The sequence below is a fragment of the Anopheles cruzii genome, chromosome 2 (assembly GCF_943734635.1).
Source record: "Anopheles cruzii chromosome 2, idAnoCruzAS_RS32_06, whole genome shotgun sequence".
In the NCBI taxonomy this organism is placed as follows: Eukaryota; Metazoa; Arthropoda; class Insecta; order Diptera; family Culicidae; genus Anopheles; species Anopheles cruzii.
In genome coordinates, this window is record NC_069144.1 from 44,261,368 (window position 1) to 44,279,080 (window position 17,713).

The 17,713-nt window shown below is 55.7% G+C and overlaps 1 protein-coding gene across 1 annotated transcript in view; it reads right to left on the reverse strand.

Annotated features, from left to right (window-relative positions):
* LOC128279131 (ecdysone-induced protein 74EF-like) overlaps window positions 1–17,713 on the reverse strand; it is a 40,137-nt gene that overhangs the window by 8,922 nt on the left and 13,502 nt on the right. The window contains exons 2-3 of the mRNA XM_053017852.1: window positions 11,382–11,600; window positions 3,386–3,937 (exon numbers count right to left, since the gene is read on the reverse strand). Coding sequence (XP_052873812.1) covers window positions 3,386–3,937; window positions 11,382–11,600 — 771 coding nt within the window. The remainder of the gene's footprint in view (window positions 1–3,385; window positions 3,938–11,381; window positions 11,601–17,713) is intronic.

The window sequence follows — 17,713 nt, forward strand, 5'->3', positions numbered from 1 at the left end:
CACACAGATTGGCTGCTGGCAGCCGGACAACGGAAACACGCGTCTTCGCGGCGCCGTCATCCTTTTTCGGGGGGGGGGGGGGTTGGCATTTTTTTGCACGGCCCCGAGATGCTGTCCCATCTGTGATGCGACGAGCGTGACAATGATTTCGGAGCTGCTAATGTTTTGCTGCTGAGGAGTGATTAATGTTTTGTTTACAGCAGGGACGACAGCGGCACGGTTCAACGACCGCGATCACCGCAGACGATCATTTCCGCGCAGCGCAGCGCGTTATGCACGCAATGGCGCAAATAATGCAACATTCGTCCGCCCGCCCGGTTTGACGTGTGTCACGCGGTCGAGCAAACTAAATATAGTCCACATCCTGCCCACGGCTGCCTCATCGGCTGTGTGGGGCGGGAATGATGATCGCCGCGTTCGTCGCAAATTTAAAAACCGTTCTATTATCGGCCAGATGACGACCGGATACCGGGGCCGGGTGTCTTTTTCGGGAATGTGCAACGCATTTCCGTTCCGTTGCGAAGGCAATAAAAACCATTCCCGAACATTTTCGCATTCGCCTGCTCGCCAAACTGACGGATGGCATTTTTGGCGGTGACATATGGCGTCGGCGGGCAACACTCGCTGCACTCGCAACCCCGATTCGGGGTTGATAATTTTAGCCGGGCCCGTTATGCACGCACGCACGCCACGACCGGATGGCCGCCGTTTGAGGTGATCATGTTTCCTTCTTTTCGCGAACAGCGAAACAGTGCAAGGAACCGGGGATCGTTGGCCGTTCCTGCGTGAAAAGCGGCACAGCCACTTCTTACGCAAAACACGTCCGAACGCCACTAGAACAAACAGTGATCCCCATTTCGGTGTGTGCTTCCTGTGCGGAGATGCGAGAGACACCTCAATGGACCTCACAAACAGCAGCCGTGCCCGTGTAGTGCGCCCCAAAGCAATCGAAACCGGGTCCGAGGGGGCCGATCGGGCAAATGTTCATCCACCTCAAGGCAAATATTTATCCAGACATTTTTCTTCCTCTTCCTTGTTTGCTTGCTGCTGGCGGTCGGTTGTTGTACCCAACACACACCGAAATTCGGTTGTTTGAGCGCTCGCGAGTTCCGCACTCTTCCGCAAGTGGGGTGGCAGCAATCGAAGCCCCGCTCCTGTGTCGCGGACCCGGCCCCCGGTGACGCGCGACCGCAGTCGACGTCCTTGAGCGGCGCACGTTTGGAGACTGCCGCCGCCGCCGCTGCCGTCTTGCGACTGTCTTCGCCCCCTGTCACCCTCTTCATCGGGTCCGCGTTGGTTCGATAAGAGGGTGTTGCGAATTTTTGTTACATTTCCGCGGCCCGACCCAGCCCAAGGCCACACGGTACGGCAAAGCACGGCACTGTGTTACCAACCGAGTGCCGGGTTGCCGTCGGCGGAAGTTTAGTGCCCTCTCGTAGCAACCGACCGGGTCTAAAGGCCCTTTTGCCTGCGGAGACATTGTGGGGACCCTACGGACACGTGGCGAAATGTTGCACCAGTCGCGCGCGCGCATTGGATGCAATTAAACATTCATTGCCGCCATCTCCCCGAGCGCTCTCGTGAGCGACTGACTGGTGGCCAAATCTGCCAAATATTTCACGACCTACGGCCGGCCGGGGGTGCAAGATGTGGACGTAGATTATTAATGGCTCCTAATGGGCCATCCACAGAGCTCGTACATTCTTTGTCCGACCGAGAGAGAGAGAGCGCGAGTGGGCCAAAAATACGCGCCAACATTCAATCGAACACCGTGAACCGTCGGGTGGTCTAAATTATGAACTAGAACTTGAAAGGTCCTGTTGTCTAGTGGAAGGTGTTGTTGGGATACACTCTAACCGACCGAAAAGTAGCCTACAAAATTCGTTTATGGGTCCAATACCTTTAAGTGCCACAATTTCGGCACGCTCATTCTTAAGCAAAGCCTCAGACAAACGGAACTAGGGTGATCCATCAAGTGCTTGGATTTTAAAATATCGATTACTTGACTTAAAAGTAAAACTTTATTGAATAATTTGTAAACATTTAGTAAAAACTTTGACATTTCAAAAATGGAAAGCTATAAAGTTGCAGAAAATTAGGAAGTATTAAAAATTTATTTCCAAAGTGGTGAGGCTCATGTGTGAAAAGATCATTTCCACCTCGGTGATTATGATAAGAAGCAGAATTTTCTTTTGGCATCATCGGCCCATTTTTCTTCGAAAATAAAGAAGGAGCGTACGCTACCGAAAAAAATGTTGGCTGAATGTTGGTTCCTCGGCGACATTGAAGCTGAAAACTTGGACGACATTTGGTTTCAACAGGACGATGCTACGTGCCATACATCGACAGCCACAATCGATATTTTGCGCCCCATCTGCGGAATCCAAATACTAGAAGGACCATCCTATACAATTTTTCTTATGTTACTTATTATTCCAAGAAATATGATAACCGGTCCGGTTTTAGACCTCCAACTTCATACACCAGGAAGTGCCGGACCAAGTCCGCCGTCCAAGTTTTCAATTTTGGCAAATTCGCGAACCTCGCGAACTCGGCGAATTGCACGCCCCACACGTCAATCAGGAAGTGTTGCGAGCAACAATGGGGCTCCTGATAAGAGGCCTGGCTTTCGGGTGCGATTGTTTGTAGAACCCAAAAATAGCAAAAAAGAAAAAGAAAAAAAGAAAAACAAGAATTGGCGAACATGGTCGCCGCCGCAGCTCCTTATCGCTTATCGCACCGTTTTGCCGCAGCAAACCCACCTCTTATCGGTTCACTTTCGCTCTCGCGACTCTTTGCCTCTGCTGCATTCACGATGCGCGCGCTGCAATTGCAAGTTGGCCGCCTGCCTCCCAAAACGGAAGGTTTCAACGCAACAGGGTTTTCAACAGGACCGGGTCTGGGGAGGTCAAAGGGACAAAGCTGAGCGCCACAAACACGCGCACGCCTTCTTTCGGTGGCTGTGTTCGGAAGCCAAAAAAATCGACGTTGCAGCATCGAGGCAACGTGTGCGCTTCGGACAGGGAGCGATAAGGGCGCCTCCGTAAGCCCAACCTCGGCGAAGGTCGCGAATGCGATTGCATTCGATGCGCGCGAAACCGCCACGCGCGTATCGGCCCGCCTCGATAAGGAGTGGACCTCAGCGCGTCTTTCGGGTTGTACCCTCCGGTAAGATTGTCGACTTTTACGAGCGGTCCGCGGTTTTATGGTCCGCGGATTTGGCTTCCGCGTGGTGTCCGGAAGATCTCGATCTGGAAATCCCCCGTGGGACCGCTGTGAATCAGTAGCGCCATCGAGTGGGGCTATCTGGTCGCCGATATCGCTGGGCGGTTTATTGGGGGTTGCAAGGGTCAACGGCAAAGGTCTTGGCCGGACTGACACTTACGTGGGACGTTGCGCTGGTTCCAGATGTTGCGCAGCGGCGGCGAGCTGTGGTGGTAGAAGTTGGGCCGCAGGAACGTGCCGGACGACTGCAGGTGGGCGGCCTGTTGTTGCAGGTGCTGCTGGGTGGCGGCTGCGGCCACCGCGGCTGCCGCGACCTGCGAGAGAGCTGACGAGGACGAAAGTGACGAACCGGTGGCCGGCGACCCGACCGAGGGCCCCCCGTTCGGGTGACCCACGCCATGTTGCTGATGCTGCTGTGGGTGCTGCTGCTGTTGCTGATGTTGCGGCGCAGACTGCTGCTGATGCTGCTGTTGTTGCTGCTGCTGTTGCTGGTGATGTTGCTGCTGTGAGTGCTGCTGTTGCTGATGGTGCTGCTGGTGCTGCGGATGCTGCGGTGGCTGCCCGCTCGTGGTGGTGGCGGTGGCGGCCCCGGTACTGCTGGTCGGAATGCCCAGCCGAGCCTTCAGCTCGTCACTGCACGCCGGCTGCCCGCCGCTGCTCGAGCTGTCCACGTCCGACACACCGCTGTCCGCAGGGCTGGGAGGTAGCGAACCTTCGCGGGGCGACGGGGGAAAAAGAAGAGAACAAAGACATCCAATTAAATTCTTCTCCATCTGCGCGGTCCTAGAAACGGAAGAAAACAAGGCTTCACGCTGGCGTAATCGGGTCGAAACTCGCGGGAGAACCCGAAAAACCCGAGTAATCCTCCTACCCGTTGGTAAAGAAAGGTCTCGACGAAGCGTGTCTATCGAAAGGCGGCCTAAAGGAGTCTCCACATGACTCCCGACAACGTCTGCGTGGCTCAGCGTGCAGTTTCCGCCGGTTATGCTCCGCCGTTCGGTGGGCAAAAAATGGGAATTGTCCTTGTTTTCGAGCCACGACCGAATTCCGCAGCCCGAGTAGGCCCGGCAGCTTCAGGGACCCTCTAATCCGTACGGACAGGCCGTACGAAGAAAAAGGGGTCCCCGTGAGAAGTCGGGATCGGTGCAGGTGAGATATCAATTTTATAACAAATCGAGTCCACAAAAGAACGAAGGAACCCAACCCAGAAGATCGGTTAAGGACACGGCACGACACGATAGAGGGTGCAAAAATGTGGCCGATCCTTGGCCGCGGCTGTACGACCCTCTCTCACAAGGATCAACACGGACGGAACAGGAGGACAATAATAATAGCGAAGGACCCTAGGGCCGGCGTGCGGGGCGGGTGGCTTTCGATCGGCCGATCGTACTTGCCGCAATTCAAGAAGCCGTCCACCGCCCGAACGTTTCCTTCGCATTTCTACTTTTCGCTCCTGGTCCTGGGAGGCTTTCTGCGGAAACCGGGCCGAAAAAAGCGAATGTTTCATTCAGCAACTCCGACTCCGACGATCCCACGGGATTCAAAATAATCAACACACACACACACACACACACGCAGACGGCACCGACAACGAATCCAGCGGAGGCTGCCCTCCTCCAGAGAGGGTCTCGCAGCGTCACGGACCGGTGGCTTTGGCATTTGCAATAATATTTATTTTTTGCGACTCCTTCCCGGCGGCGGCTGGCGACCGGCGATGATGATCGTGGGATCGATTGGCCTGCCGTCGTCGTCGCTACCGAATCCTTTGCCCGTGGCTCGGTTCACATACGCACATTATTCGCATGATTTGACGTCCTTCGGCGTCCTTCGTCATCGGAATTGCGCTGAGCAATCCGGGCCAGAGAGAGAGAGAGAGAGAGTTTATTCATCAGGCACAGCCAGTCCTTTCGTCCTTCGGGTCCGCAATCATCATCATCATTAATTATAATTTCATGTTCACTTGTGAAGGACCCGGGTCCTTCTTCCGAAAACCCTTTCGAGCCCGGGAGACCGTCGGGCCCACACACACCCGGGTGCTCGATCCCCGGGTGCTTCAGCGGGTTGCCATTGATTGTAGAGCATAATCAATTCCACCCTCGCGGGCCACATGGCCCAGGGTTCCGACAAAAATCATAAGAAATCACAGAACTCAAAAGTTCACCGGGGGGGTACACGTACTTGCCAGCTTGAGGAACGCTTGACGGTGGGAGCAGTGCAGCTTCTCCATCGTGCGCAGATGGAAAATGTTCTCCAGGAAACCAGCGTCATCGTCGTGGAGCGGGTAGCCGGCCGGGCCGGTGGCCGTCACGAACGGGAACGTCGCGGTTGGCCCGCAGACTTGGTGACCGTGAGCAGTTTTTTGAGGGGGACGAACGATTCGGATAGGTTACAGTTAGGAGATTCTATTCGCAATTGCAAAAAACGGGTGCGGATTGATTTGAAAACAAACAAAAAAATTAAATGGAAGAAAAAGGTGCAAAATGTGGCATCGAAAAGCGAAAAAGCGAAAAGAGTAAAAACGAGCGTAAAAACGAGAGTAACCTTTTTCGGAGAAGGTGAAAAACATTTAAATATTAAAATGAATGCAAAAACTTGAGGAAGAAAGAGAGAGAGAGAGTGAGAAAAAGGAAACAATACACATACACAGAGAACAACAACAACGGTAGCCGAACCGGGATTAGCGCGGACGGGAAAAGAGAAACACAAATCTAATGGACTGCGGCTCCCGGAGCGCGGAATCCTCCCGGACCGGATTAATTGATGGAAGGCGCCACACGACACGGTGCCGTGGCCCGGTTGCCGGTCGACCTCAATAAACAACTTCCGGTTTCCGGGCGCTGGATTCCGAGCGAGCTTGACCAACAGAAACCAGGCGGGAAAAGGGTCAAATCGCGCCCGGCCATCGACTTCTCCCGGAAAGCCAGAAAGAAACGGAAGGCACCCTTTTTGCGCCGCGTGAAGCGTCCTCGGTGCCGTTTTTGTGTCACTTTTGTGTCAACGACGCGCAGCCAATTGGCTCGGGCTCGTTAGTTGCATCGCACTGGCCAGGAGCAAAGCCGGAAGGAAGCCTTTGGCCGGTCGGTCGGCAAGGACGTTCCTCTCTTCCCTCCGCGCTCGGTTACGCTCGAGTTGATTGAGCCGCGTAGCTAATCGGCAACAGCGTTTGATGGACTGGACCTGGGGACCAGGACCTGGACCTCGGCGGCCTGGAGTTCTCACACAGCAGCCGACGCCGCCGCCGTCGGTGGCAGCATCCCTGGTCTGTTTACACACTTTGCACGGCTGAATGCTTCGGCAGGGAGTCCGGCGCGACCGTCAAAAAGGACCACAAGAAGGAAGTAGAAATGGTCGTCCTTGAAGCCCGAAGAGGAGCCCGAGAAACCGGATATCCTCGCGGGTGCTCGCGCGCGCGCGACGGCGGCGGCGGCGCACGGAAAAAAGGGTGCAACGGTCAGTTGCCGTTGCCGGTGATCCGTTTGTTGTTCTTCCTTAAAAGACGCTTCCTCGGACCTCGGGACCGAAGACCCGGTCCCTGTCAATAAAATACTATCATCCGCCGTGCCATCCTTCTCTTGGGTGGCGTGCGGCGGATGATTTATTTATTTAGCCGTTTCGTCCTTGTTTCGCCTCAGTCAGATCCGTTTCCGCCATTTCGAAACCTCCGGCTGGCTCCGGGTCCCAATTTTATGTCCGTTTTTTCTTCCTCGGGCCACCGACGCCGCCGTGGGAATGGTCGGCGCACCGGACGGTGCTGACAGGACACGCGCCACCCATGGGCCGGACCACGATGGAGCACGATGCGTGAGCGCAAATGTGTCATCGTAATTTATTGCTTTTCGCTTGATTCGGTCACGTTCGGGCCCGAGACACCACGGCGCGTCCTCGTCCGAGACGTCACACTCAAGGCCACACGGACCCGGTTCGCAATGCTCACTCGCCCCGGACATCTTGGTCCGAGTCTTGGGGTGCCAAAAAGGAGTGGCACACATCGGCGCAAAGGTACCGGGATCATCCTGCTCCTGCGGTGCGCGCTCTCTCTCTCTGCCACGGGGAAGGACAATGTTTCATTTCCGGTTTCTCGATGGCAAGCCCAGCGCGGTCCGCGCGTTTTGGGTAATTGATTCATCTGTCATTTGACCGCGCGCGCGGCAATCCGGCTCCTGCTCGAGACGGACCCCCGGCTAGGGCGAGGCTTCCTGGCGCGGAAAACTTGACCAATTAAGCGACACAGCGACGGCCGCGGTGACAACTTCTATTTTTATAGTCCCGCTCCGTGGCTGGTTTCGTGGGAACTGAGAATCCTTTCCTTTGGGCGCCGAAAAGAAAGTCAACTGTCAGTGTGACGCAGTGGGAAGGTGTTGAATCGGAATTGGACCTTACACGACGCAGATCCTTTTCGCTTAAACGACGCTCTCTGTGATTGATCATCCGTCCGAGTTGGGTTCGGAATTTGGGCCAGGAATTCAATCACATCCATAATGGATCGTGCCGCTTTGTTGGTGTGCGACGTTGCCCCAACACACACACAGGGCCCCGGGATCGTGTGCTTTTTGATCTTCGCTCGCTCTCTCTCTCTCTCCCGCTTCATCTTTATTTAAAATATGTATCCGGCTACGGCGGAACACCGGCCCCGGGACCTCCGGAAGGCGCAAGTTTCGGTTCCTTCCTTGTTTTTAATTTTTTGCACACCGAGCCTGGGCGCTGTCTGAAGTACGTCTTTCATGAATAACTGATCAGGAGCCGGCAACAGGGTGGACAAAAAACGGGTGGAGGCCGCCGAGAGTCCGAGCTACCGGAAGAAGCGTACCGGCGCGGATCGCCCGGCCCGGGGTGTCACCTCGCGCGAGACGACGCAAATCATAAAACAAAAACCCTCAAAGCCCTCCGGATGGCGGCCGGCCGGCAAATAACCTGATTTCCGGGGCCGCTCCGGACAGCCGGTGTTCCGGAGAATGTGTCTCGACCGGTCCCCGGAAGCGAAGCCGTGGAACGCCGGCTCCGTCTCATGACTCATGCATGGCCTCGGCAACGGTGGACTCCGGCAACTTCATCAACTTCAAACGCCCGTGCCTGCGACGGACCGTTATGCTAAATTCCGGCGAAATACGAACCGGCCGGCTCGGCTCTTAAAAATGTAACCTTCCCGTTGCGCGATCCCGTAACGATCCCCCCGTCGGTGTTTCCTCCTCCGTTGGGGTTTTATTTAAATTTTCGTGCGATTTTCGTTCGTCCTTTGTGACGTGATGAAGCACCGGGCGATCGACAAACACAGACGAAAGACAGGCGAAAGGTTTCGCACCGAACCGAACGGATCACACCTGAGCTAGCCGGCGACCGCAAGGATCAATCGAACGGCTCTTGACGCATCTGCCGCATCCTTTCGTCGACACAAAAGGATCCATTAGCTGCACTCCGAGAGAGGCGTCGAGTCGATTGCGCTGCATTCATTCAAACAGAAAACAGAAGCGACGACCCGTACGGCCTAATCAGGGGCGTCCCGCGTCCTTTCAAACGCGTCCCAAAGCCCTCGACACTGCCAAAGTAGCTCGCAATTGTTTACCCGTTCCCGAGGCCTTCGGGGGATTTTTGCGGACACCGAAGGAACAATACACAAACACCGAAAGGAAGGTGCCGAAAAGGATGCCGGACCGGAGAAAGGATTAACGTGCATCCAACGCTTCGGGTCCGATTTCGGTGATCGGGTCCTTGTTGCGCACGTGTTCGATTGAGTCACAGTGTGTGCCAGGACACGGGCGTTGGCGTGCGACCGTCGGTTGATTGAGGAGAGGTTCGTTTCGGTAACATTAGACACGGCGGGCGATTCGGCACGCACTGCCGCAACAGCTGTTGTGCAAAAATCCTTTTCGGGTTTGCATTGCATTAGGTTGCATTCGCCGTAAGCAAATGTGGGTCCACTGCGGCCACAGGTCGAACCGGACATCTGTTCGCCGTGCTTGGGAAAACCGATAATTCTGGCGATTGAAAGCCGCGTTCAACCCCTTTTCAGAACGGACCGAACCGAGACCCTTTCGGGGACAATCGATTGGTCGGGTGGATGCAGGCGATGACTCAATAGATTGTAATAAGTCCTGTCGGGGGTGCTCGAAAGCTATGCATCAATCGGTCGGTCGGTCGTTCGCACGCGCAAAGCAAACATTACGATGGGTCGAAAATGGTGGCCAAAGCGAAAGGTCCTTTCAGGAGGCCGAGCACACAGCTGCCACGTCAGGATGAAGGGCAGGGCACCCCGTTTGATGAGCAAGGATACGCATTAGGTCGATCCTCGCGCGATCGGCATCGGCGAAGATAATGGCGTCTCCCGGTGTGGCTCGGGATTATCTCGGAAGGGGCTCTAGTTTCGTCCTGTGTTTTTTTTTCCTGTGTTACCTTCCAGTCCAGTCCAGTCCATCAGTTCCCGGCGACCGACGGCAAGATTTACGCGCTTTATTTCCTCATATAAAAATAAATAAATGCAAACCGACCGCATCGCGCGATATCGCGTCGCGCCATCAACATTTTAACGAGCCCGCGGTTCCAGGACCCTCGCTCTCTTTCTCTTTCTGGGAAGCGATTTACATTTCTTCAGGTCCGTCGGTTCGCGTTCTCTTTCTTTGACTTCTCCGCCCGGGATCTGGTCCTTCGGCTCGGGGCGAACAGTAGAGAGAGAGAGTGCTTCCGGTTTGGTCACTCGTCTTTTTATGATCTCCGCAAGAACGGGAACGCCGCCGGGGGCCAACCCCCGGTGAATGTCCTTTTACACGGCGTTCGGGCACCGGTTTCGATTTCATGCGCCGCTCTCTCGCTCGCTCTCTTTCGCCTTTCGAAAGGACTCTAAAATCCCTTCCAACCGGTCGGGCTAAAAAGGTCGCGCACACGGCGTCTAATGCTTTCCGCACCCAACTCGCACACACACACGCGGAGCGGACCCGCTGGCCATTAAATACAGCGACCGACGGAACCCGCGGGAAGGGCGCGGTCGCGCGCGGGGAATAGTTTGATGGACCGCGGCACACAACCGGAGCGGGACGCGAAATCATAATTACAACTCGTCATGTGTAATAATTCCCTCGTAATCAACATACAGCGCGCCGTGCCGCGGGATTGATGGGCCCGAAAGGGGTCCTTCTGCTGCTGAGGATCCGCGACAACCGTCTAATGGGCCGGCCTTGCGTCCGCCGAAAGAAATGGAACACGATACGCAACCGAAACCTGGTTCCTGGTGCGAAGATGACCAAGAAACCCGTTGACAGGCTCTGGAAAGGGATGCTCTCGCAGCCCGGACCCGGGTGTCCTTCTTCCCGGTCGGTTCGCCCTCCGTGTCCGTTGTTTGGAGGTTGCGTTGCGTGAAACTTGACGGCGGCGAACGGCAACCGCAACCGGAAAGCCAAAGGACACAGCCAGCCAGCTAGCCAGCCAACAACAAGGAACGAAAAGGGGGCCGACAGTTCCTTCGGCCTCGTCCTCAAAGGGTGCTGCCATCGCCAAGCAAGGTGCCTGGAGATGGCCGGAAAATTAGAATACGTCTTCGTCGGACTGGCACGGACCGGGCCGATTGCCGATGCCCTCCATCCGTCAATCCGTGGTTGAAGGTTTTCCGACCGAGGCGACGCCAAAAGAAAATGTTATAAAGTCATAAATCTTCATCAACCATTGCTCACACAACGCACAACGCAGTTAATTATTCATAGCCGAGCTTCCTTCGGGCCGGACCGTCTTCCTATCGACTGGTTGGTAGGATAATAAAATGGCAATCACTGAGAGCGGAGTAATTGGTAATCAAAGAGCGGACATAATTGAAATGTTGGAACAAGATACTGAATGCATGCGTGTCACGTGTCGAACGGTACCGAAAGCTTGAGTGTGCACGTGAGTTGAGTGGTTCTCAAAAGTGATGCATTTAAGTCAAGCAACTTTAGATTGAAATGTGTACAAAAAGGTGTCGGAGTGAGAAGATGATATCGAAACATTGCTTCAGAACGGAACGATTCTAGTTCCGTCGCATGGAACCTCGGGACGAAGCTGCAAGTTCACGAGCAATTTCACGATCTTTTCGCGAGCAAACTTGCAGCTTAGCCCGTGCGGTGGAACGAATGAAGAGATCGTGAGAAGAGCAAAAAAAAACCGTAAAAAAGGATGCCAGTCTGGGGCTCACTAACCTGTGCTGGACGTGCTGTAGCCGCGGTGGTACGGACCCTGAGGTAAGTGCGTACCGCTGAGCAGCCCGTGCAGCAGGGGCCTGTGCTGTTGGGACGGCTGTAACGTGCTGGCCAGCAGGCTGGCCGTCTGCTGCGACTGGCCCGCTGCGCCCGCCAGGGACGCGCGCTGCTGGGGCGGTGGGCTGGGCGATTGCGGCAGGAGCGGTATTTCGGTGTCCACTGCAAAAGAAAAAACGAAAAACAAACACGTGATCCGTTAGTTGGTTCAATTCTGACGCCAATGGCCAAAGTTGCACTAAACTCTAAGCTCACTAAAAAGGGGCTGAACCCCTCGTCTCACGGACACGGTTGGTGGCGGGGAATGATGGCCCACTCGGGGTAATGTAAACAGAATGGCGAGAGAGAAGCTGGAATGTGGCACGGCGCGCTTCGTGACTTCGTGCTGGCCATAAATGCTGGACGGACGGAAAAGCTCAAGGACTCACACACCGCGAGGCATCTCACGTGCCATCGCGCGGGCCCGAGATACGTGGGCCCTTATCACGTGGTTGGGTGAGCCGTCATCGTCATCTGGGCGCGGAGTTCTATAGTCAGACAACCTTTTTCCAGGGCTCTGACTATAGAACTGTGTTAATCCAAATGCTGTTCTCTTTAAGTGTCCGTTACCTAATTAGTTAAAAATTGGCCATTGGAACTATCCCAAAAAAGGCTGAACAAATAAGCCCTTCCGGAAATGGATAAAATGATCTCCCATTGCCCAACTTACGTAAGAAGGAAAATGGACAGAAACGAGAGCGAGAGCGAGAGCGAAAGAGAATGCGGATGCGACCCCAAAATATGTCTCCGGAGACCAGAAAATGGATGCTAATCAACACAGCTTCCCCGTAACGACAGACGGCCACCATTTTCCGGCCCAGTTCCGGGTCGATAAATGGCCAACCGCAAGGCGGGCGAGGCGGTCCCCGTTTAAGCGTTTGATTGAAATTAATTTGGACCCACTTACGGGCGCCATTGCTATCGTCCTGCCCGCTGGCCGGTCTACTATCGATCCTTCCGGGTTCCCACTCAAGCACCACCACCCGTGGCACTCGCTCTCATAGCGGCGCTCTCTCGCTCTCTTTCTCACCCAAAGTCCCGGTTGTTGTGGAAAGGGCCCACACCCAGACGCGCTGCGCAACAGATGGTCGCGAAGAGGCGCTCGGAGGCCGTTGAGCTCCGGCGGATGGGTGGGTGGGGCCATTGCGTGTGCCAACGCAACAGCCGGTGACCCTCCCGGACGGATCACCGGACAGGATATTGATTTTTCCCTGGCACACGGACTCACCACTGCCACTCACAGGATGGCCGCATCGATTTCAAGGGCCAGGCTGTGGCCTTGAAGGAGGTGGACTGGTGGTAGGGCAGGACCCGGAACTAACGCTGCACTGCGCGTCCTGCGGATGGTTGTTTAATCGTTAGACGTTCCGGGTCGGCGTAGACCGGACGAGTTTTCCGGTGGCAATCAATGCGGGATGAAAACTCTGCCTCGTTATCACACAATTTGTCACCCACCACCCCATCCCCCCTCGCCCCGTGTTTCCGTCCCGGAAGTGCGGGTGGTCGAATGGTCGTTCTCACGCCCACCTGAGCGAATCCGGAAAAGCACACACACCTGGAGCCAGGATTTTTCCAGCCGAGCCTCGCCACTCACGAGAACCACGGCACGGCTTCCGGAAAAGCCCACCATCGCGGCCCCAACACTCTCGATCTGGTCGGTCACTCTTTCTCTCGCGCGAAGGCCACTCGTGGAGAGTGAAAGTGGGGCTGGTGATCGAACTTTCGCCTTTTACCGCGCGCCGTTGGAAAGCCGAGCGCCGGCCGCCGGCAACAGCTGAGCACCTCGGCCGCGAACCGCGGCCGCCACGATCGATGGCGTGTGTGTCTGTGTGTCTCGCTGATTTACATAAACCGTAAACCGTACCAACACCACGGTGGCCGTCCTTTTGGGCCGTACGGATCAATACGGCTAGACGGTTGAATGTATGCAGCGCGAGTGCCACCGGCAGGCCTATGCGTGTGCGTGCGCCACAACAGGAGACGAGAACGCTGGTCGTCCTGTCGAGGATGTGGCCGAACTCTCCGGTAACGATTTGTTTTGACTCCGGCCGGGATGGGGCTCTCCAAAAAAGGGTGTGTTTTCGGCCCCCGAAAAGCGACCGCTCCTAGAGAGAGCTCGAGTTGGTGGCCGACTTCCGGTGTGTGCGGCACTGTAAACCCTCGGTGTAAACACCACCATTCGTGGGGACCATCATCACACGCACGCAGGAGGGAATTAATGTAAGTGACTCAAGGCTGGCGGACGGGTCCAAACGGTCGATGGGATTAACATCCCCGAGCAGCAGCAGCCTATTCATGATTTAATGAACCGAAGCTGCTGCGGCTGTTGTCATGGTAGGCGATTGGCTCCCCGAAAAACCACACGACGGACGGATCAATCCTCAAGTGTCAAGCCTCAGACGACGTGTAATTGGGTGTAAGTTCCAGAGGCAGGTCCGCACCACGTACGACGACGGCGGGGTGATGGAGATTCTTTGGACGAATTGTTGCAGCATGCTGTCACCGGCCGCGCGCTGCGAGAATGTCACACTCGCCCCGTGTACGTACGTGATAAATGCCAGCATTAGTGGCACGCCATTAAAGCTATTCATAGAACCTGGGCGATGTATCCCGAAGTAGGCTTTTCGCATTGTTTACTCCTGAGGTGACAGTGCAACGCGCGGTGACGTTTGCCAGCAGGTTCCAGCCACGCGGATAGGCACGGTCCATCGGGGGTAACCTACCCCAACCGGGGAGTGAGAGTGATTAACCTTGGCCTACTGCTGCTGCTGCTGCTGCTATGGTGTGTGCCAGGTGCCGTGGTCGCCAACTCTCGCTGGTCCGGTGACGGTCCGCAACTTCCGGCTTTCTTTTTCTTTCACCGTCATCAAGCATGCGCCGCGCCGTTTCGACCCCATTCCGGTGTCTTCGGTGGCACCGACCGCTGAATCTTGGTGGATTCGTGGCCGTACGGTCGTACGGGGGTCGTAGAAATATGATTACCATTATCGTAATGAGATTGCCAGTGGGCTTCATTTCCCAAGACCCGAGCAGGTAGGTCCAGAACAGCACCAAAAGGGAAAGTCTCCCTCAGGTGTCAGGCGACGGTCCCAAACATGGCGACGGTGGTTTTCCTTTCGCCGAGTCAGACATAATTTTCCTGTCCCCGAAGATCGACGCCCCGCCGACTGACAGGTGGACCACGCCACCACCAAGTAGTGTGTGGCAATCCGTGGGTCTTGTTAGGTTGGCCGCCGAGATGCGGAAAACAATGGAGGTGCGACCGAGGAGCTGTCAAACGCCTGTGCGCTGTCACAATGACAGCCACGTCGTCCGGGGGGGCGAGAATATCGATTGCCACACACAGAGTAGACGGTGGAGAAGATGGTTGCTAAGATGCTGCTGCCAGGAGAAGAACATTGCCATCGCCTCCGTTGATCGATTCACGCTGTCAGCTCCGTCGTCGTCCTGTCGTCGCGGTCTTCGGTGTTGTTTGTCCACCCAGCACCGTTGTTGTTGTTGTTGTTGTTTTTGTAGTAAACCCACCGACACCCTCGCCTAGCCCACGACCCCCCTGACCCCCCTGCTCTACACCGGACACAGAGATGAACACACACGGTCCCCATTTCCTGTGATGAACGAACTAACCCCTATGGCGCGCGCTGTTGGTGGTGTGTGCAAACAATCGCACGAATGACACTATCGTACCAACACACACACACGCGTACCGGCATGCAGCCCATCCGTTCCGTGGGGCGCGCGGCGCTATTATTTATGTATACCCTCTCTCCACTCTCTCGCCCCGGCCGGAGTTGCCGTAACACCTCTACCACCCAGAGGAGCGAACCCCGCGAACGCGCGCGCGCTCGCTAAGCCTTGACCCAGATTGTAGGCTTGTTCAGTTGCCGACGTCGTGCGGTGTCGCCACCTCACCACCACCCCACCGCCCTCTCGTACCATCACTACACAGGTTTTTCGCTGCATTTTTAGTCGTCACTTCTGAGCGCCGAGCTGTGCGCGCTGTGTTTTTGTGCCTTCGATTCCGGCGGTGAAACTACTCCCCACGAAGGGTGGATCATCAAGGGGGGAAGTGTTCGGGTGCAGTAGCCCCTGAGTCGGTAGCATCACCCCCCTCTTGGGAACCGACTTTCTCACCACGCCGTTGCCTGGTGTCGCCAGTTTTGCAAACGATCTTCACTCTCGATTAGCCCCCGCAGCAGTGAGAGTGAGACAGGGAGAGTGATGCGGGTTGTTGTCACGATTGTTCTGCTGTGACTGGGTCCCCTTTAGGTTTCTCTTTCGTTGGGCTGTCGAATCTCTAGAGAGAAGTTCGCCGTGGGACAATTCGAAACGGGCGAACTGACGTCGGGGATTCGGAATCGGGTGCAGCCGGATGATCTCCCGGCGAGCCACAGTTTGTGGGCGCTATCGGCGACTATGACTTTCTGACTCAGACCCCCCCTCTCCGAAGACCCATCATAACAACACACGGGCCAACTGCGCGTGCCGTTGCCAAATTATTTTTCGGTCGCTCCATCTCTCGTTCCGGAACGTGACCACATAACCGTCCGAGTTCCGTCGGTTCCGTTCCGTTTCCGTGGCCGATGTGACGTGAGGTTTCGGGGGGCCCTCTTTGACGTAATATGATCACGGTCGATCGTGACATGGATCCACGCAATGTGTTCCGGGCGCCCGGATTATGATGGCCGGACGCTCTTACGTCACGCTCGTAGTCGTCGATCGTCGATCGACCCAATTTCGGGTGGGCTTCGGGCGTATTTGCGTAACGGTATGGCCGGCTACTGTCCACTTCCCGGAAGCACGGGACGTTGTTTGGCGAACGAATTTGGTCGGTCTCCCGGGATAGATCAAAGGCGGGTCGCAACAGTGCCTAAAGCGATCCGAGTAAAGGGAGCGGAGAAGTTCGTGTTGAAGCCACGTGGGGTACACGGTGGCCAACCTTAATTACCCCGCCAGTCAGCTCAGGAAGGCAGCCTGGCCCTCGAATATTAGTTTATTCACAGCCCTTCTGAGAGTGCTGAGGCTGAGGGTGGCATTTTCTTTTTTACCACTCACTCGCCCTCGCTCTCTCTCTTTCAGGAGTCTCCTCACAGGATCATGGTTCTTGGTTAAATCGATGTCTCACCGGTTTTGCGGTGGTTGACTCTCTGTCTCAGTGTGTGTGTGTTGTTTAATTAAACACTGAATAAATAATTAAAACCAAACTTCTCGCCCGCAAACCCCCTCCGAAAACAAGCTATCTGCTTTCCTTCCAGACCGTGTCCGCAACTGCAAACGGAGGGCGGTGAGCCGTTTTCCCTGGTGCTAAAAATCGTAAACTACCTCCCCACGCCCCCAGAATGGTTCCTTTCGACGTCGGGCGTCGTCCTTTTCACTTTCGAGTCTCGGGCAACTTTCGGCAACAAAGACTCGTTAAGTCCGACCGACACTCGTTCGGTGCACTTGAGATTTCACACGGAACGAGAGCCGGAGGGAATTGGACTTTATGGGTGCAGCGCCACACCACAATTTGGGGCCACATTTTGGCCAGACATCGAGACCGGTGCACGCTGCACTCTTGATCGCTGCTGGACGCAAATGGACCCATAAAACTGGGGCCAGAGAACCTGATTAGGTGAACGTAGCTGCAGCTGGATGTTCGTTCGTCGATTCCGACCGATGACGTCATCGAGACAGAATCATCGTTGAGCGATTGCGTAGGGCTTTCACCGCGCCGCGAACTGGTTCCACTTTGCGTACCGAGCCGCGTGCGTTGACTTACGTCGCTGTGTCTGTGTGTGTGTGTGTGTTGGGGGCGGCTTTGTGTCAACCGAGTGCGCCGCTCCGCGCGGAATGCAAGAATGCAACGCCCGGCTGCACACACCCGGATGCGCCACCGCGCGTTACGCTCCGTTTCCGCGCCCGTGATGCGATTAAAATTTCAGTTTCTATTGCCCTCCGTCGAGGAGTGTGTTCGTGTGTGTTTCATTTGGTTACACACGCACACACACACACTGACATCCCCACTTCCTGGTGGCCGCAAACAATAACCGCGCGAGCGTGCGTGCGTGCGGGGGGTTCTAACCCCGCACACGGAGCGGTCAGTAGCATCGTGGCCCCAGCAGCGGCAGCGGCAAAACAATAGAAACGAACACGCGGGGGCCCCGTTGTCACCAGAAACGTCACATTTGACAGCAACGCGAGAAAGAGCGAGAGTGACAGAGACGGAACGGAAAAGTGGCACATCTGCTGGGGGT